We start from the raw sequence: 20,673 nt of genomic DNA, 5'->3' as shown, positions 1-20,673 counted from the left end.
GTTGTTAACATCCTCTTATGGAGTAACATGGTGTTTATTATAACCCGGCACGGTTTACAATGGTAAACCGGCATCATATATATACAGGAGTTGTCATCTCCTCCAACAGGGTGGGTTTACAAAACTCCGCTTCAAGATTGGCTAAGCCAACTTCACGATCAATGACGGCAGGTATTATGTATCTCAAAATTTTGGTCATATACTTAAAATTTTGTTTGATTTCATATATGCAGACATCATATTCCACCTGACGGTACAACCACGGTGGCACTTGACGAATTTTTCATTTCAGAAAGTATTTGGAAAGTTCATGACCACAGAAAGAGCAAATTATGCATGAAGGCATATAAACATCAAAGGTATCAGCTAGCCTATTACAAGGCAACATGGTGCCCATAAATAATGTAATTGTTTTTCGCGAAGAAGAGGCAGTTTTTAAACCGGCTTCCGGTTCAAGCTTGGTCACCAGCCCGGCCTGATGGTTGCGGATCATCCTGCGCCGCCTCAGCCTCCGTGTCCCTACCCAGTGGCTGGAAATCCACAGTTGTCCAGTCGATTCCCATTAATGCTTGAAAAACAGTTTCATCGTCGATCAGCAAGGACGGGTCAATATCGGGAGCGTAAGTATGCTTACGGATTGGAGGAATCAGATTTTCCGATTCATGGATTGGCGCAGCTATTCGCTTGTTCTGGCTGTCATATTGCGCTTGATAACGAGACAAGTCTGCTTCCTCAGCTAACTGACAAGCTAGTGGACGCACCTCCCGGTTTATCGCTCGCAGATCCGCTTCACCGAATTCTGATTCGTCTTCCTTCAAGCTGGGATAGCCCTGAGCCGCTTCAACAGGATCAAAATCCGGCACCCAGGCTTTTGCCCGGATTAAAGCATTGATTGCGCCGGTTCACGCAGCAGATTTCTTTAGCTCTTCAATCCGGGCAGGAAGCACAGACAGTTTCATCAAGGTATCTTGAATCAAAGTAAGCGCCGGTTTGTTATGAGAGGCGGTACAGATGATCCGCTGGGCACCAGTATACAATTGTTCAACCAATGTATAGGCGGCTTTTAGCTTCTTCCGTACATCTGACCCCAAGTGACCAATGCGTGTCCCTGAAATACCATAAAGGGTTAATAAACCGGCGACTTTGTCAGAAGGCAGAGCCAATTCAGAAGACAAATCGGCTTACCAAAGATAGCAGCAGTCATGGCATGCACGTGCCGCTTTATGCTGGTTAGTTCATCTGCCACTGGTTTTAGCGCAGCCTCAGCATCCTCGGCTCGTTTGATCAAAGCGGATTTCTCAGCGGCCCAGTCTGCCCGTTTCTTCTTGAAGTTCTCCTTAGGTTGTTCCATGGCGCTTAAAGCAGTAGCCAATTCCTCTTTTGCTTTGGAGGTTTCAGCTTGTTGGGTTTTCAGGGCTTCTTGAAGATCAATGACTTGGTTCTCTTTCGTCTTCAACTCCGCCTGCATGCATACAGATATATGCTTCAACAAATTGGTAGAAGGATTCAAGTACCAACCACATAACAAGTTATGCGATTAGTACTTGGGGGCTAATGCATATTTGATCTAAAGCGACCTCCGATTTACTCCTTCATCTTTCAATTGTTTACAAAGTCCCAAGATCAATACAAGTATTCAGCTTGGCACTTGGGGGCTAATGGCTATTTGATCATATATATTCTGATGAGGCAGTTTCAGTTACTTAAAGTACCGGTTTAACTACGCTAAAGTTGAACCGGCCCTTGGGGGCTACATCAGCAAATTTCAAAACAACAAGATTGATATTATTTAAGTCCTGATTTGAAAGAATATTCCAAACCGGCCCTTGGGGGCTAGGAGAGTCAGGAATGGAAGCATACAAGCAGGAAGGAGCGTATGGAAATTACCTCATATTTGTCTTTCATCATATTAACAGACCGGCTTCATAGTCACGACTGGTATACAGCCGGTTCAGATAGCCGGAATGGATATCTTGGGCGTTCAGAGCAGCGTAAGTCGTCAGATCAGCGTTCCACTTGCCTTTACCAAAGGTAGCAAGTTCTTCCTTGGCAGAATGCTTGGATAAAGCGACAGGATTGTTTGGCTCAGTATGGCCAGTACCAGTAATGACAACCTCATCATCTTTGGTACCGTCGGTTTGCACTGGAGTTGTTGGCTTGTCAGTAGGCTTTGCTGGACAGGTGGAGCTTTCAATCCGGATGGAACCTGTAGGCTGATGGGTAGGACCTGAGGTGTCAGTAGGTCTCTCTTCTGCAATAAGATAGTAATCTTGCTGCGGTGGATCATTGGGAATATCCTCCGGAATAGCCGCTTCAGCATTGGGTGTCTTGCCCGCTTCAAGAATGACATCTTCTTCGGCCGCTTTGTCCAGGCGGGCCTTCTTGCTTGGCCTAGGTTTGGCCCTGAGGAGAATAACAAAATCAAATACAGAGTATGTTCTAAGGCCATGTACTGCAAACATCACAATAAGTATAGCTTACCCAAGCACCATTTTGAGCGGTGGGAGCTGAGTAGCCGATGACTCGCCAGAAGATGAGTGGGAAGTAACCTGATAATCGGAGTCAGACGGAGTAAGAGGTTGACGAAAGCAGCCCGCTTTAGGACAAGTACTGACAAGCAAATTAGAGACCTCGGAATGGCGTTTCCGAACCGGACTGTTCGATAAACCGGCGAAGGTAACTACCTGGCCGCTGTGCCGGGTGGTGCGGCGAGCTTCGTGTTGTTGGGTCTTCATAAGAAGTTTAGGATCTGGATAAGCAAGAGAATGAGAAAATTTAACTTTCCGGTTTGCCTGACGGACTTTTTGTGAAGGCAAAGTTTCTGAACCAGAAAAGAGAATAATTACCTCGGCAACATCCGTGTGGCTGGCTTCGACATCATCCTGACAAATATCATCATCAATAAGACGCACAAAAAATAAACCAAGTGAGTCAAGCTCTACCTCAAAGTCCGGATTATCCACCTCATCGTCAGGAGCCAGATTAGAAGAGGCAGTGGTTCTTTTCCTATGGGCAGTCTTCTTCACAGCTTTAGTTTTTTGCCGGGTTGCCCTTTCCGGTTTGTCTAGTTTTTCTGGCTTCTCATGCGGTAGTTTTTTGCTCCAAAACGGATCATCGCCCTGATTATGCAGACACTGATATTAAGACAATGACCAGACATATCAATAACAGATTCAGCAAAGAGAAAAATCAAAGTCTTGCAGCTGGTGGTTTGTTGGTGGCACAGAAGGAAAGCAGGCCGATTCTGGCGCAGATGTGTTCCCGTTCATTCAGTATCTTACGCATAGCCTCTGTGATTTCCTCACCGGAGAGCTGGAGTCTTGAGTGTCGCAGTGGGTCATCAACACGGTCAGTATACTGGCACATCAAACCGGAGCGCAGGCTAAGAGGCAGTATGCTCCATGATATCCAACAGCGAGCAAGGTCAACCCCTGTTAAACCATTGGCCATAAAAGCTCTGAGCTTTGATAGCTGAGGAGCATATTTACTTCTCTCTTGTGCAGTCAATCTTTGTGGAGAAGGGTGTGTGTTGCTGAGCTGCTCTTGTCCAGGGCAAGGGATTCTCATCCGCGGGGGAGGTATCTTTGCAGTAGAACCAGGTCTGATTCCATTCTTTGGGGTGGCTATGCAGTTTGGCATGAGGGTATGTGACCTCTTTCCTTTTCTGAATTGCCACACCACCCAACTCCATATTGGAGCCGTCAGTAAATTCAGTGCGACGGTTTAGATGGAATAGATCTCTGAACAGTTCCACTGTGGGCTCCTCTTGGAAGAACGCTTCACAGAGCACTTGGAAGTGACACATATTGATAACAGAATTGGGGCCAATATCTTGTGGATGGAGCTGGAAATCGGCTAAGACATCCCGATAAAATTTAGAACCGTGCGGCTTAAAGCCCCGGGCTAAATGATCTACGAAAACAACAACTTCTCCTTCTCGAGGTGTGGGAGGGCATTCTTTGCCAGGAGCCCTCCAATGGATTGTATCCTTACTGCCTAAAGCACCAATCAGGACTAAATCGTCCAGTTCAGCCTCGGTGACGCGAGAAGGAACCCAATTGCACTTATACACTTGCTTGGCCATGATGGAAACTACAAGGTAAAATATCCTGGTTCAAAAATGCATTGATTAAAATGCACTGGTATGTACAATGTTAAACCGGAAACAGCCCTATCTAAACCGGAGTTTCATGAAGCAACCTACATCTGGCGGTTCAACAAGGGGACTAATGGCATATACCGGTTTGAAAAATTTTCTATAAGGTTAAACCGCCTGACCTAAACATTGAATCAATTGAGATTGCGGATGGTTAAGTATGCAGAAACAAGTTTCACAAGATCTTGGTATGGCGTTGGATCTGAAGCAAGTTCAAAAAATAAGAAAAATAGTCGAAGACTTAAAGCAGAGCGGAAGTGAATCCATGGGTAGATATATGGATGAGATCTATGGACTTGAGCAGGAAACTAGCGGCGGATGCTAAAAGCTACTATTATTCAGAGCAGGGTTTCACAGATCTATCCAGGAGTCTGGGTACGAGCATGAACAAGTGATGAACACGCCAAGAACACAAAACCCTAGAACAGATCCATGGTAAGAAGAACAGAAGGCTTACCAGAATCAAGGAGGATGCGAAAAGCTACCGCAGTGCTCTGGTGCGTTCAGGTTGATGCAGCGGCCCAAGATGGTGCAGAGATGAACGGCGGCGGCGGAGCTCCGAGGCTAGCGATGCAAAGAAGACGAAGAAGAAGGGGAGGAAGGGGAGAAAGGAAATGACCCTTCGGTCCTATTTATAAGGCAAGAGGCATGTGTCAGGCACGGGAATCAAGGAACCACAAATCTTGGAAGCAGAACTGTCGCCTCGGTCATTGCGAATCTATTAAATAAGAAGATATCATGGATGTTTTTTCTTTATGACAGATGATGTCACGCCGGTTTACAGCAACCAGAGAAGATGACGTCACAGCGGTTCAACAAATACCAGAAAATGTTGAAGATGAATATTTTTTGCTAAGGATTGACATGAACCAGTTCAAATCAATCTGGGGCCTAATGTTGGGGATATTACTACTAGGCGTAAACCGGCCTATCTGGGCCGGGTTAACGTCATCAGTAGTTCAAGGGTGTTAAAGCCCAAGGAGGAAGATAAGGGCCCAAGGCCTGTAGTCGGTTTAAGACCTGTAGCCATAAACCGGCTTGGTATGTAAACTTGTATTGTAAGTTAGGAATAAGGAGAGACCAACCCGGATATGAGTATGAAACGGAGTTGGGACTCTGTGGACCGACGGGCGTCACCCATGTATATAAGGGGACAACCCGGCGGCGGTTCAGGGACAGACAACAACTCGAGACATAGGCGAAGCTTGATTGCTCCCTAGTCATCAAAACCCCATCAATTCCATCACAACTAGACGTAGACTTTTACCTTCCTCGAAGGGGTCGAACTAGTATAAAACTCTCTTGCGTCCTTGTGTCAACTTTAACCCCTTCAAGATAACCCATAGCGATGGCTCCACGACTAAGTCCTTTCTCTAGGACATCTGTCGTGACAAAACCACAACAGTAGCATAGGCATAGCAAAAGAGCGAGCATCTAGCAAGCAAAGATAGAAGTGATTTCGAGGGTAAGCAAACTCAACGGGCTCCTTGTTAGCGAACTCGTCTCCCGGCTCTACCCAAACAAGACAAACAAGCAAAAGGAACACAATCAACCACGTGCAAAGCTCAAACAACATGATGCGAACATGGTATGCTATGCGGGATGCGATGTATGATGCATATGCAAGATTTGACAAGAAATGATTGAACCTGGCCTCAACTTGGAAATCCAAGAGTGCCACTGTAAAGGTGAGGTGATTTCGGTTGAAATTGATATAAAGAACACCGAAATCGAATGCACGGTTTGGAAATGGCAAGCAAAACAAATATGGTACCGGTCTGCGATAAACAGCAAGTAGCCATTTAAATGCATCAAGATAATTATGCTACAGCACTCAAACATGGCAACAAAATACATGGCAGGGATCCACTTATGATGCTTGACAAAAGATGAACACTGAGCTACGGCCAAATCATCCATTAACAGGTTCAAACAAGCGTGGCAAAAATGCAAACGATAACAGGTTTCAGACTTAGTGAAATTAACACAAGTCTGAAATTTCACATCAGGTAGCACACTTTGAAGCATGAAAACTATATGCTACAGGAACTTAACATGGCAATGCAAGGCATGACATGAAGCTACTCAAAGCACTTAACAAAAAAGTCCCTTAGTGACCTTGAGCCAAAAGGGATCAGAAAATACAATTGCAAGCATGTGAACATGGCAAAACATAATCAGGTTACAGGAGAAACAAAATTAATGTATTTCTTTTTCCAATTTTGTTGTTGTTATACATAAGCATAATGTCCCATAATGAATTCACTACGAAGAAGACGCTAGTTGTCCCGTCAAACAAAATACACAACAACATAGAATCCAGCATGATAATAAAGTCTAAAAGAAATGTATGCCAATCATTAATCACGAAAAGAGCATTAGCGTCTCATACTTTGTTAAAAAAAAGCCTTAGGATCGATGGTATGTCTGACTGTTACAGTCCAGCAGCACTAAAGATGACTTGTTTAAATTAAAGCCATCTCAAATTCCCCAAATCCTTGCCCACAAATCTTTCTGCATTTATCAAAGCTCCACACAAAAAATCTCAACATTTTTGGGCACTTTCTAGAACCTAGTCCTAGTTACCCATTTGAATTAAATTCAAATATGTTTGAATTTAAACCTTGCAGTCATGTCTTTTTTCAAGAGTACGCCAAAGGCGTACCATATTTTTATAGAAGGCAGAAGTTGTAATTACAAGAGCTTGCGAGTGATGCGAACATCAACACAAGTGAACCAAGACACCTACACCCACACATAACCCAAAGCCTACTCTCTCACAAATCGGTCTAACACACCTACACCTAGTCCGGCTTCCTTCCATTTTTTGATCTCAATCATGATGTGGTTGTGTAGCTCATCCACGGTTTTTTGTTGATTTATCCGGTTGAAGACTCTCGCGTTTCTCTGCTTCCATAGAGACCAAGTTACTGCGATTACGAACGTGTTGAATCCTCTACTTGCAGCCCGCATGAAGTTTCTTCTAGCTTGTAGCCACCAATCCAACAAGCTATCCTGCCCAAGCGGGTGAGCCACCTCCAAGTTCAACCCGACGATGCACTTGTGCCACACCTGTCTAGCGTAAGAGCATTGTAAGTGTATGTGTTCTGCATTGTCCTCCTCTTGCAGGCACGTGAAGCAGGCCGAGGGGTGATCTTGTAGTCCATGTCGCGCTCGCCGATCGGAGGTCCAGATCCGATGCTGGATAGTGAGCCAGACATGGATTTTACATTTCAACGGCGCCCAACTCCTCCAGATGCACGAGGCGTAAGGAACTCTCTCCCTCCCTTGGCAGAGCATGTAGTAAACTGATCGGGCCGAGTATTGTCCCGAAGCATCCGCCGGCCACGCAAACGTATCAAGGGAGCTATCATCTCGATGTATCGTAGCGATGGCGTGGCATAGGTTTAGGAATTGGATATGTCCTGTGAAGCTGAGTTCTCCCGCCACATCCTGGACCCAACTGTTATCCTCCAAGGCTTGCTGAACCGTGCGCCGGTTTCGTGTCCGAGTGTCCACCATATCATGGATCTGTGGTGCAATATCTACGATGGCCAAGCCATGCAGCCATCTATCTCTCCAAAATAGAGTTTTGGCTCCGTTTCCCACCGTTATGCTAACCAGACTGTCAAATACTTGTCGTGCTTCTCTATCAACAACCATATGTAGCTTCTGCCACGGCCTGTCAGGGTCTGTTCTCCGTAGCCATTCCCACCTAACTCGGAGTGCCAATGCTTGCAACTCCAGGTTCTTGACGCCGAGCCCTCCAAAGCACACAGGTGTGCAGATTGTATCCCAAGCGACAAGGCAGTTTCCTCCATTAACCTTCTCCTCTGATGTCCAAAAGAATGCTCGCATCCATTTATCCAGCTCTTCAAAAACCCACTTCGGAGCATCCATGACCATGAGATGATGCACCGGCCTAGCAGCCATGACCGATTTCACCAGGACGAGCCGGCCCGGCCTTTGAATTAGCCCCCTCTGCCAAGCCGGAACAAGCTTCTTGGCCTTGTCCAAGATCGGCTGCCATTCCCCATGTGTTAATTGCCGGATAGCAAGTTGTAGCCCAAGGTACTTACATGGGAATTCAGCAATGTTGCATTGCAGCAACGCCTCAACACGGGACTGGTCCTGCTCAGAGCCACGGATAAGGATGGCCGACGACTTGCTGTAATTCACGGACAGTCCCGAGGCTCTTCCAAACGCCTGAAGTGCACTCCTGACAAAGTTCAGGTCCCCTTCGATTGGTCTAATGAAGAGAGCAACATCATCCGCATATATGGAGACTCTTTGCATTGGTGTTATTCCCCTAAATGAGCTTAGAACTCTCTCTTCTGCACCCTTCCTGAAGATATGTGTAAGAACGTCCATGGCAATCACAAACAGCAGGGGTGAGACCGGGTCTCCCTGCCTGAGGCGGCAAGCATGAATCACACTTTTACCAGGTACACCATTGACCACCACCTTCGTAGATGCCGTTCTAAGGAGGATCGAGATCCACCCAATCCACTTGGCGCCGAACCCTTTTTGTCTCAGGACCTCAAAGAGGAAAAGCCAAGATAAGGAGTCGAACGCTCTCGAGATGTCGAGCTTGAGGAACACCCCTGGTTCTTTTCTTTCCTGGATCTTTCTCGCCACTTGCCTCACCAGCAAAAAATTGTCGTGCAAGTTCCGCCCTTGTATGAAGGCCGACTGGTTTGCTGCCACCACCTCCTTCATCCTCTTTCTAGCCCGTAGAGCGAGCATCTTAGCAAACAACTTCGCCGCACTATGCGTCAGGCTAATGGGGCGGAAGTCCCCAACTTCCTCCGCGTCCGGTTTCTTCGGAATGAGTACGATGTGTGCCCTGTTCAACTTACCAAATCCACGGCCGTCACCAACATACAGCTTCATCAAAACTGCCATAACATCCCGCTTGATGATGTGCCAGGCCCGCTGATAGAAAGCGCCAATAAAACCGTCCGGTCCCGGTGCTCGATCCGATGGCAATTCTCTGATGGTATTCCACACCTCCTCTTCCGTGAAAATGTCTTCTAGTTCTTGCAGATCGCATCCCTCAATATTCAGGAAGTCTAGGTCTATGCTATCGTCTCTAGCGCTATACGCTCCCAGCAGATCCTCATAAGCTTCCGTAAAGATCTGCCCCTTGCGCTCCTGCTCTGTGGCAATCTCCTCTCCTTGCTTAACCTTGAGGATAAAAAAATTTGCACGTCGCCCATTGGCCACAATCTGAAAAAGTTTTGTATTGGCATCTCCCTCTTTCAACCATCTAATCCTTGATCTCTGACGCGCGATCGTTCTTTCCAGAGACGCCAATCCCAGGACTGCCAACTTAAGCATACGTCTAAGCCACAGTTCCTCGGGAGATAGAGCTCTGAACTCTTGGACTCTGTCTAGCCGAAGTATCACATAGTTGGCCACTGCGATTTGCAATTTGATGTTACCAACTTTTCGCTGTCCCCAGGCTTGCAAAAACACGGCCGTGTTCCTGAGAAGTGCATCCAGTCGTTTGAAAGGATCCGTGATCGAGTCATCGCATACACAAGCCTCCTGGACCGCCTCCAGGAATCCATCAAGCTTAGTCCGAAAAATCTCAAACCGGAATCTCCTTTTAGGACAGAATTGTGCACTTGTGGACAAGTGCAAAGGCGCATGATCTGACACATTTGTTGATAGAGCTTGTAGCAAGCTATCAGAGAAATGCAGCTCCCAGTCAACAGACACCAGAACCCTATCAATTTTAGTCATCACCGGTGCATCTCTCTCATTGCTCCACGTAAAGTTGCGCCCATGTAGGTAAAGCTCTTTCAGTTCATGCTCGTCCACAAAATCCCGGAACTTCCTCATCATCGTCCTATTGAGGTTAGTGTTATTCTTATCCGAAGCACGTAGGATCATGTTGAAGTCACCAAGAACCATCCACGGTCCCTGGCAAGTAGCTCTCCTGCTCCTAAGCTCCTCCAGGAAATTTATTTTTAGCTCATTCCCTTGGGGGCCATACACCACCGTGATCCACCAAACCGCCCCATCTTTATTGTGCACCAGGCCCGTGAGCGAGTTGCCGTCAAGTTTTATGTTATCAACGTCCATCACCGTTTTATCCCACGCCAATAGGATACCACCACGAGTTTCATGCGCTGGGAGATAAGCAAAGCCGTCAAGGGACGGTCCAATACATTGCATAATTATGAAGGGATCAATTACATCTAGTTTCGTTTCTTGCAAACACACTAGGTTAACTTGCACCGAAGTCACAAACTCCCGGACTGCCTTCTTTTTGGCAGGGCAATTAAGGCCCCTCACATTCCAGCATAAAATATGCGGGTTCAAATCCATAACAGGATCAAACATCCAGCACCAGCTGCACGTTTAGTGCGCGACGACCGACAGTCCCGCCTCGCTGTGCAGCTCACTCCCAGTCGGCAACTCCTTCCCAAATAACGCGGCGATCACCCTGACATGCTGAGTACGCAGAGGGGAGTCAAAGAGCTGCTGCAACTCATCCACTATTGCCTCGTCTACCTCCAGGTCTTGGGGCATCAGCCCGAGCGCATGCATAAGGACGTTCTCAGCTGGAGTAGCCTTTCCTTGCTTGCTCTGCGGTGCTCGCTTCGTTGCGCGCGTGGTGCGTCGCGGTGTAAATGGCTCCGCCTCTGGCCGAAGGCCCGACGCTTGCACTTCCTTAAGAAGTGGTGGTGCTAGCTTCTTGACCAGGCTAGAGCAAAACCATTTTAGTTTGTCAAAAGCAACCACCTCCTGTGGCCTCATTCCCACCACATCTAGCCCTTGCACAGTTTGCATGCCGCCTCCCACCACGTCGGGGGTCTCCAACGATCCTTGCACTGTTTGCATGTCGCCTTCCACGTCCGGTACCCCCAAAGATCCTTGCATTGTTTGCATGTCGCCTCCCACGTCCGGAACCTCCAATGATCCTTGCACAATTTGCCTGTCGCCTCCCACGTCCGGGGTCTCCAATGATCCTAGCACTTGTGTCGCACGAACATGAGTGGGGTTCATCTGCATGCACGAGTGCGCGGTCGCCCCCAGCGTTGGAGGCAAATAGCCTGCCTCTTCCTCCGGTGCGGGTACCACCATCGAAATCTCAGCTGTCTCCATGCAGGGCTCCACCGCATGATCCCCATCAGGTGGTCCACCCGCAATCAGCAGGGCGCACGCATCCAATGCACCCTCCTCAGGCTCCGGGGCTGTCGCCGCCTGGGGTTCCATCTCCTGTTCACCATTAGACCCACCAGTGCCGGCAGAAGCGCTCTTCTCCACTCCAACCACTCCTCCTGCCTCGGGATCTGGTGCTATCCGCTGCGCAGCCGATCCCACCACCTGAGGTCCATCTAGCACAGACGATGGGACCAACGCACCTGATACATTATTGGCCAATCCATCCCGCGCGGGTACCACTGTCGTGTCAGCACGAGATGCGATTGGTGATCCAGTCATGCCAGGCCGCACTTCTCGAACCCTCTCTGGGCCCGCAGCTTGATGCGGCGCACTTGCCACGATCGTGGAGGCCATGAGGGCCCGCTTCACAACTGTCACCTGACCCGACTGAGCCGCGCCTTGGCCATTCAAATTGGTTTGAACCAAACCTTTATCAGCTGCACAGTGGCCGTGCTGGCCGTTGAGCCGGTCAAAAGCCGATTGCCTAGTGGTTAGCCTCTCGCACACCTGCCTGCCTGGCCCACTCCTGCTGACGACCGAAACCGGGTCCATCGGCGGAAGACGCCAATCCGACGCCACACGGCTCCGCACCGATCCTCCATGCCCAACGCCGGCGGCGCCGCTGCCCTGGCCACCTCCCCGCGAGTCCCGGACCCCAAACGTCCACACAAGCTTGCGCGGCCTTGATTCACCGCCGAAGTCCTCATCTGAGTCTGGAATACCGCTCTGACCACTGTCCGACGATCCACCGAGGAAAAGCGGCTCTCCTGCGTCCCTGAAGTCCGCCACCGCATCGACATGGATTAGAACCTTATACTGCAGCAATGGCGGCGGAGCCTCAGTACCAGGCTCCGGAACTGCTAGCCAACGCATCGTAGGGATCTCATCCGGGTCGGCCGTCCACGCAGAAAGCTTGAAGGAAGACAAATCCGCCCGCGAGGTAGACTCCGACGCCACAACATCCACCTTACACGAGGATCCCAGCAGCTCCTCTGCTGTTGCCCGATCCCAGGCATGGGGCGGGATGCCTTCAAGCACTAACCAAACTTTGAAACCCATCACCGAGTGGACCGCTTGCGATTGCCGATTCCATGGCCTGAATAACAGCCGGTCCCCTTGAAACTCTACCGACGGGCATGCCGCCACTCTGTTCCTTATCTCTGCAGAAGCAAACACCACTAAGAAATCTTCCGGCCGATATGGATGAACTGAGGCTTGGTCCGCCGAGATATCCAGCTTTCCTTCCAAGATTTCATGCACCCGCTGCGGCGACAACCGGCGCCGAGCACCGCCCACATAGGCCACCATGGCAAATCGTAGCCGACGCTCCAGATCCTCCATGGACTGCGAGCGCCGGACCACACAAAGGCCGGCCGCCCCGTCCTCCATGTCAAAGGTGACCTGGAGCCGAGGAGGGGCGAGCTGTGGCCACGCCCGGCCGACGTCCGCCTGCCGCAGAGTTGGTGGTGGGGGCGGTGGCGGCGACAGGATCGGCGCCCGCGGGGGCGGGAGGTCGGGGCTAACACGCGGGGAGGACCTGCGGGCCACCTTGGCGATGGCCTCCCGCCGGAGCTCGTCAGCCGAAGAAGGACTCCTAGGCCTCTTGCAGTCCCGGGAGCCATGGCCCTGCAGCCCGCATCTGATGCACACCTCCAGGTTGGTGCAGTCGCGCCTGAAGTGGCCCTTCTCGAGGCATCGGAAGCACTTGTCTTTCATCTCCGGGATTACCTCCTGGCGCGGCGGCGAGGTCCGGCCACCACGAAGCACATCCTGATGCGGCGGCGAGGCCCTGCCATCGCGAGCTCCAGAAGCACCAGCCTGGGCATCCAGACCGTGCCGCATCCGCCACATCTCCTTCTTGGTCGGTGGCGGCCGCACCCATCCCGCCCCCGCCGCCGCAGCCGGACGCAGCTCCGAGTCCACCGCTTGGAGGTCACGGGCCTCCGAATCTCCCGACCCCTCCGACAGCCCGAGACCAGAAACGACGGGGCGCTCGTCCTCCAGCCTGACCGACGAAGAAACAGATCTGGGACTAGAACCCATGGCCACCGCCGCACGCTGCAAGGGGGGGAGGTAGTGGTGGCCGCAACGGCCGGAGTGGCGCGAGGCGGGAGCGCGGAAGCGCGGTGGACGCCGGCGCCGGAGTAGCGCACGGCGGGGGTCGACGGAGCACTTCGCTCACGAGAGTGGGGTCGTTCCGAGGAGGTGGACTGTCCACTTCACTTTTATCGATCTGAACCTGCTGTATCCAAATTCATTTGATTTATCCAGCCTACCTACACATTTTACTTAGAGATTTGGGAAGTGACTAAAGATATTCCACAAGATAAAAGCCAGGCCCAGATGATTTTTCTTCTAGCTTCTTTCAGGATTTAGGCCAAACATCTCTGTGGCTGACTGCAGGAGAGGTGGGGAATGGACTGTGCACGCACAGCATATTACATCTGATCAGGCCAACAGCGAACTCAAGGTTCTAGCTCAATTCCTCAGTTCTATCTATCTCAAGGTTGGATCCTTGGATAAACGAGCTCTTAGAATGAACCACTCAGTGGAATTTTCAGTCAGGAAATCCCATCAGCTTATGGATTTTGGAGGATGTACTAAGCTCATTTATCGGTGTATTTGGGACTGCTCGTCACCAAAAAAAAGAAAAAAAATTGCCTGGATGCTCATCAGAAACCATATCGAAGTCAGAGAGCTCCTTAAAAAGCAAGGACTCGACGACAGTGATACCTGCCCCTTTGGATGCAACGACCAAGAAACGTTTGCACATTTAACTCTGAAGTGCATCAGGATGAAACATATATGGGGCCTTATGGGCATAAGGCTAGATGATGTGAAAGAATCGGCTGGCATTTTTAACACGGGTGACAAGCTTCTCTATGAGACAAAAACAGCGAACCATATACTCTCTGGTCCATTTGGCTTGCAAGGAATCGAAAGGTCTCTGATGACATTAATATACCTCCAGTCATGAAACAATGTGTGAATTTGGTCAAAATATGGGCGCACGGGGCAGGAAAAGATGAAAGGCTCTCTATTAATTTGGCAAAACTGAACTCCCCCTCTCTCCCTAATGCATCAACCACTCCGGATGCACTCGCTGTGCTCTGGTTTGTAAAACTCTCATTCACAAGCGTTAAGCGTGTGCGCTTTTAGATGTAATAATCTAAAGGTAGGGGCCCTGATTTGCTCAACAAAACAAAAGAAGTAAGGTCGAATTGACAACCCCAACAACTGCAGCTCCCAGATCATACCACTAAAAAAATCTAATACCGGTGGCTCTTTAGTTAGACAAAACCTATTTCCAGGAGGGGGCAGTGAGAGAACCAACCTGGAGAGGATCTGGGTGTCGAGATCCCTGCGGATGTTGAAGGTCGATCCGTAGATGGCCTCGGTCCCAAACTTCTTCTTCTTATCCCAGAACTTGGCCTCCTACACGCGCGCGCACCCAAAAAAAACTTCGATTCAGCACGCGCTAGGGTTTGGGGGAATGAACGGGGGCGGATCGAGGAGGGTTTACCTTGATGGTGGCCTAGACGGGGTGCGCCAGCGCGAGGTCGCCATGGACGCTGTCATTGACACCAAAGCGGAGGACGTCGTGGGTCTCGCCGAGCTCCTTCTTCGTCATCAAACCGCCGCCTCTCGCCATCGCCGCTACTGAGCCTTTTTTCCTCTCTCTGTTCTTTCTGTTGTCTTGGAGTCGTGTGCCGCTATGCTCAACGCCATCAGGGGGGAGGCGCTCGATCCCCGCGTGCCCGACCGACCCTGCCGCCTGGCGAACCACCACCAGACCGCCGCCTACCGGTCCCTCGCCCCTTCTGCCCCGAGGTCGCCTCCCATGGAGCCGTCGTCACTCCTGACGTGCTTCAGCCAGTAGCACTCCAAGACCGCCTCCAGGGCCAGGATCCACTGGACGCCCTCTGCCCCGAGGTCACCTCCAATGGATGCGCCGTCATCTTCCCTCGCAGACGCGCCGCTGCTCTCTGCTCCTCTCGTGCTCCGACCACCGCAAGCTGCCGCCCCTGGCGGTCGTCCGCATGCCGTCTCAGCCTCCCGCTACCGCCGCTTGCTGCCTAGATCGCCAACCTCCTCGCATATCTCCTCTGCCTACGCAGCACCCGAGCCAAATTAGTACCACCTTGTCTATATTACGATTTTTTCCATACAAATTATAAAAGCGTATTATAACATGAGAAAAAAACGTATTGTGACGGTGAACCCACGGAGTCAATCCGTGCTTTATTATTATAGGGATAGATAGGAAGAGATACACGGATACATGGATACACATGTATGGGTTATTATACTAAACCATACCCGTACCCACCAAATCCGATGGGTTCCAAAATTTTCTATTTATATACTCATAGGTTTTTTTAGACCCATACCCTTGACCTAATAGGATTTTTACCCGCGTTCTTTCAAAAAAAAATTGTACCCATTGATATCCCTAATCCCCTTGCGTCAAACTAGGCCTTACGCTGGACTGCTGGAGCCGCCGATGCGTTATTTTCGGCAGGCCTCATCAGCCCACGAGACCCGCGTCCGTCCGATAAAACCCTAGCCTCCTCTGCCTTCACTGGCCTCTCATCGTCATCCTATAACGCACCGCACCGCACGCACACCAACAGCCAGAGCGCGCCGCAGAACACCCGACGACATGGCCGTCGCCTCCGCCTGGGCCAAGCCCGGCTCATGGGCCCTCGCCGCCGAGGAGCAGGACGACCTCCCCCCGCCGCCGCCCCCCGTCCCAGCCTCCGACTTCCCCGACCTCGCCACCGCCGCCACCACCAAGGTCCCCAAGAAGAAGAAGGTCCAGCCAGTCTCCCTCGCCTCGTTCAACAGCGCCAAGTTCGTCCCCTCCTCCTCCCGTGGGCCCACCCCGGACATGCTGCTAAGCCTCCCCACCGGCCCCCGCGAGCGCACTGAGGAGGAGCTCGGCGGGGCACGCTGGGGCAACGTGTCTCGCGGCTCTGACGAGCCGCGACGTGGCGGATCTGGCACGGAGGACTACGGCCCGTCCCGCGCCGACGAAGCGGATGATTGGGGTGTGAAGAAGCCGATGGAGAGGAGGGAGCGGATGGGAGGGTTTGGTGGTGATTCGATTTCGTCGCGTGCTGATGACGTGAACGACTGGGTGTCCACCAAGAAGACGGCGCCCTCTCTGCCCATGGAGCGGAGGGAGCGTAGCAGCGCGTTTGGTAGCGAGTCGCAGGGACGCGCTGACGATTCCACGAGCTGGGTCTCCAACAAGAGCTACTCTGCTCCCCCGCTCGCACCTTCGGATGGCCGAAGGGGTGGGTCAGTTTGGGGTTTCAATAGGGATGGTTGTCCAGATGCTGATTCTTGGGCAAGGAAGAGAGAGGAGGTAAGCAGTGGTGGTGGTAGTAGCAGTGCCCGTCCGCGTCTTGTTTTGCAGAAGCGAACTTTACCGGTTGCCGTTGTAACTGACGGGGAGAAGGATGAGGGTGTAGAGGAAGATAAAGGAGAGTTTCAGCCCAAAAGCTGGTCTTGCAACCCATTTGGGGCTGCACGCCCACGTGAGGAAGTGCTTGCTGCAAAGGTGGAGAACTTGACGAAGGAGGTGTATGAACGGGAGGAGAAGCTAGTGATTCAACCAAAAGTCAGATCTTGGAATCCGTTTGGGGCAGCCCGCCCACGGGAGGAAGTGCTTGCTGGGAAGGGGGAAGATTGGAGGAAGATTGATGAGAAGCTTGAGGCCCTGAAGGTGCGTGAAGCACCACCTGAGGTTAGGTCCTCTGGGAGGAGGGTTTCCCCAGTCCAAGGCGAGGAGAACGAGAACGGCGAAGTGCTGGAGAGGAGTACTGACAGAGTGTGGAAGAAACCTACTGCAGTTGAGGCTGAAGTACTATCTGAACAAGGGTCTGATAACTGATTTCATCCCTCTAAACATTGATTAAATTGCCTTTCCATGGTTGATCATGTCATGTTCTAGTGTTTAGTTTTTTGTTATGGGAATTTTATGTTCTATTCCTGAATTGATTGGTCCTGTTATTGCACTTTATTTTCTAGAGGTGTACGCTAAAAAAACAAATGCTGCTATTTGCTGCCTATTCATCAGCTTGTAAGGTGCCCATGATAGCAACATGATGTGCGTGGTTCATTTGAACATCATGATAGGTTGATTTTTTTTCCTTAAAATGAGAAATGTTTAGAGTAATGCTGTGGTACAGAGTATCAGTACCTTCCTATATCCCTGCCCAGAAATAGTTCCTTGGCCTAAATCACAAAATTGCAGATGTTTTTTCTTCCCTTGGCCTAAATCACAAAATTGCAGATGTTTTTTCTTCTGCATGTCTTTAGCTTGACACATGTTGTGACACAATTGTGTATAATCAGTCTGAAATCTATGTTGTGATCATGTGATGCAAATTTATTTTGTAGTTAAAATATGCTTCTATGGTAGCATTGGTTGAACTAGAAGTGTCCCTGTTTTCATTTGCTTTTGCTGCACTAACATACACACCTTTTGTCATTGATTGATCCCTCCATATATAAACTACTGAAAAAAAATAATGTTCAGGAAATCATTAACTGGTAACTTCTTGGTAAGCTGGAGAGTAGGGGATTAGTAGGCGAATCGGCCAATTCTTCGGCTGATAAATCTGTTAATCTTGGTGACCAACCGAGCAGGGATTAATTGGCAGATATTTTTAACAGTAAGTCCAAATCATTGAATCATGATTAACGCATGGGCCTTTGAAATTCAGCCTCTTGCCAAAGACAAATAAGTATCATTTGGCATCGCCAATTTGATAACAAGACAGAAGGCTATCTAATAATATTTAGCATTCTATTTTTTAGCAACCCTGTGTTGTTTGAGCTTAAGAGTTGTAGGTGTTGGCATCTGCCAATTCAGTTATAGTATCATGGAACCAAACCAACTGTGAAAAGCTGTGGAAATTCTTCAATTATATACTGGCCCTTCAGTATAAATATGCCATAATAAAGTTACCCATTTTCAACTAAACTTCATATCTCAAGGAAATGTCTAGGTAGTATCATTAAAGGTGCCATATACGACCATTCCAATTCCCGGACAGCATGCATGGCACGAATAGTGGGTCAGAATAATGCTTGTGGTTTTTGTTGCTAAGACAATCTTGCTGATGAAACTTTTTCAAGATAATTGTCTACAGTTATTTCTCCAACATGTACTCTTCTCCTGGAGTACAGTGCACTGGCATGGTTCTTGCAACTAGCTGTCACTACAGGGCATATACCCTCTATAGTTAAAACGGAATAATGATTGGTATCCTTAATTCTAGCAGCATATGCTGGCTGTGTTTTGTTAGAACAAATACACCCAATCTGCAAAAAAGAGGGAAAACAAATGTACCCAATTTAGGCCAAACTTGCATTTCTCAGGACTTGGAAGTGTCTAGATAGTACTACCTCTGTCCCAATATATAAGACGTTTTTGCAGTTCAAAATATACTAGCACTCCAATGCTCGGGCGGCATGCATGGCATCATTGTGGACCAGAATAACACTTTTGAGTTCTGTTGCTAAGAAAATCATGGTTACGAAACTGTACAAAATCAATGTGTACAGTTATTTTCTCCAACATGTTCTTGCAGTGCACTGACACAGTTCTCGCAACTAGCTGTCACTACTGGGCATGTATCCTGTATCCTTGTTCTAAACGGATTTATGCTAGCTATGTCATTGTCTGGCTTGGTATCTTCAGAATTATTCGAGCGATGTGTTTGTTTGCCTCTCCAGGAGACTTCCTTGCTGTTCCAGTCAACCAATTACACAATCCACCTAACCCTCCTTTGGTCGCTTGTTGGAGATGACTGCTATTTCGTGTGCTTTTATTTAGTACGTATAAATAGAGATGACATGGTCAATTTGAACACCTGTCAATGCAGTGGTCATTGGTTAAATGATCGCATCCACTGTTTTGATCATTGTAGTTAACATTTATGACAACTGTGTATATTAGGGGATGTGATGGTGAAGATAACTTATGACAAGATCTGGCCAGTTCAGCATGCTTGGCTTATGGCTATACTATGATAACTCACTAGAAAGAATTTTCAAGCGATGTTAAGCTTGTCACCTCAGATATAGTATATACCAATCTTGTCTGAACTATAATTCAACAACAGTCCTGTTGGCATGGGTTATGATTATTTATTTATTTTTTTGAGAAAAAAGAGAAGATTAATCTTTGATATGCTATTGTATAGTGTAAAGTTGTTTACATTGCAATACCTTGTTAGTTTGTTGGTTATGTTGAGCCTGGTTTCTTGGTTATGTTAAGCTTTATCAGAATAATTTTCTTGTTTTGTGGGATTGGGATGTATGAACGCATAGATTAAAATCGCGGGCGAAGGTGAATCGCAGCTGAGATTTTTGCTGCGACGGTTAACGAAGGAATGGCACAATCGCCCGCGATAGCGCCGCGATCTCCGGCGATTTACCGAGCCATGCAAATCGCGGGCAGATTTCGCCGGCGATTTAAATCTTTGTATGAACGTCCTAGGCTGTGAATGGACAAATGTGCTCACGTCTCTTCTGATCACTTCGGCCATCTCCAATGGGATGCTTAAGGTTGTTGCTAGGGGAAATAATCCCGGTAGTTTTGCTAGTGTAGAATTTATTTCCACCCTAAACCTGGCGTTCAATTTTGTGCCTGGCGCCTGTCTGTTTCTTGTGTATTTTATGCATTGGGTTCTATATAAGTAATGTATTTAATTAGTTATTATAAGTAATGTATTTAATTAGTTATAAGGATTTTTTTTCATCCCAACGTTGTGGCTGCCACACCAGCAGTTTGCCTATGCTAACGTGCTTAGCATTGTAAATGCGAGTGCATCTAAATTAGCGTACGTCCATTGGAGATGGCCTTCATAGCTTACTAATCTCCTGTAATATGTTATTTCTGAACGGAGGGAGTATGTTATAAGGTGACGGTGATGTTATTTTCTTCCGTTTGAGATCTTGTTACAGCTTCATTCGAATAGCAAGCATCGTTAGCATCTTATGACGGTCTTCTATTTTTGTGCCAGTATTTTGTCTCTAATGGATGAAAGATTGGTTTTGCAAATGCAGATCAGAGGTTACAGGAGCTGCACCTGCAAATTAATGTATGGCCTCACATGTTATGAAGACGCTTCACAATTCGAGTCTACTTAATATATTCACTAGCCTTATTATTTTACACGCAAAAAAAAACTAGCCTTATTATTTTTGTTAGTCATGTGCGGCAAGAGTTGTAACAAGAGTTATCTGTTTATTTTCTCATCACTGTTTGGGCACATGATAATCGTCACATGGTGTAGATTTTTGGTATGGACATTGTGTTTGTG

General features: G+C 48.7%; 2 protein-coding genes across 5 annotated transcripts in view; one reads left to right on the top strand and one right to left on the bottom strand.

Annotated features, from left to right (window-relative positions):
• Positions 1-265: 265 nt before the first annotated feature.
• LOC123127483 (uncharacterized) lies at positions 266-15,481 on the bottom strand. Of its 3 annotated transcripts, XR_006462520.1 has the most exons (5): positions 14,856-15,481; positions 14,667-14,767; positions 2,943-3,119; positions 2,847-2,882; positions 2,691-2,749 (listed from the first exon to the last, which is right to left on the bottom strand). XR_006462520.1 is itself a non-coding variant. In XM_044547205.1 (2 exons), exon 2 carries the CDS (start codon positions 13,373-13,375, stop codon positions 10,526-10,528), a length of 2,850 nt encoding a protein of 949 aa, XP_044403140.1. In that variant the 5' UTR covers positions 13,376-14,767; positions 14,856-15,459; the 3' UTR covers positions 10,441-10,525. The 3 variants fall into 3 exon arrangements, 1 of the variants encoding a protein (XP_044403140.1); XR_006462521.1 differs by lacking the exons at positions 2,691-2,749; positions 2,847-2,882; positions 2,943-3,119 and adding exons at positions 266-1,108; positions 1,186-1,462; XM_044547205.1 differs by lacking the exons at positions 2,691-2,749; positions 2,847-2,882; positions 2,943-3,119 and having other exon boundaries at positions 10,441-14,767; positions 14,856-15,459.
• A 404-nt stretch (positions 15,482-15,885) lies between these two features.
• LOC123127481 (eukaryotic translation initiation factor 4B3-like) overlaps positions 15,886-20,673 on the top strand; it is a 12,351-nt gene continuing 7,563 nt past the window's right edge. The window contains exons 1-2 of one of the 2 annotated variants that reach the window (XM_044547203.1): positions 15,890-17,218; positions 20,417-20,671. In XM_044547203.1, coding sequence (XP_044403138.1) covers positions 15,996-17,218; positions 20,417-20,450 — 1,257 coding nt within the window. In that variant the 5' untranslated portion in view covers positions 15,890-15,995 and the 3' untranslated portion in view covers positions 20,451-20,671. Of the gene's footprint in view, positions 17,219-20,416; positions 20,672-20,673 lie in introns of those variants that run through there. The other variant, XM_044547204.1, reaches the window with a different exon arrangement.

This window comes from Triticum aestivum, chromosome 6A, assembly GCF_018294505.1.
Source record: "Triticum aestivum cultivar Chinese Spring chromosome 6A, IWGSC CS RefSeq v2.1, whole genome shotgun sequence".
NCBI classification, from domain to species: domain Eukaryota; kingdom Viridiplantae; phylum Streptophyta; class Magnoliopsida; order Poales; family Poaceae; genus Triticum; species Triticum aestivum.
This window is presented reverse-complemented; position numbering and strand designations above follow the sequence as displayed.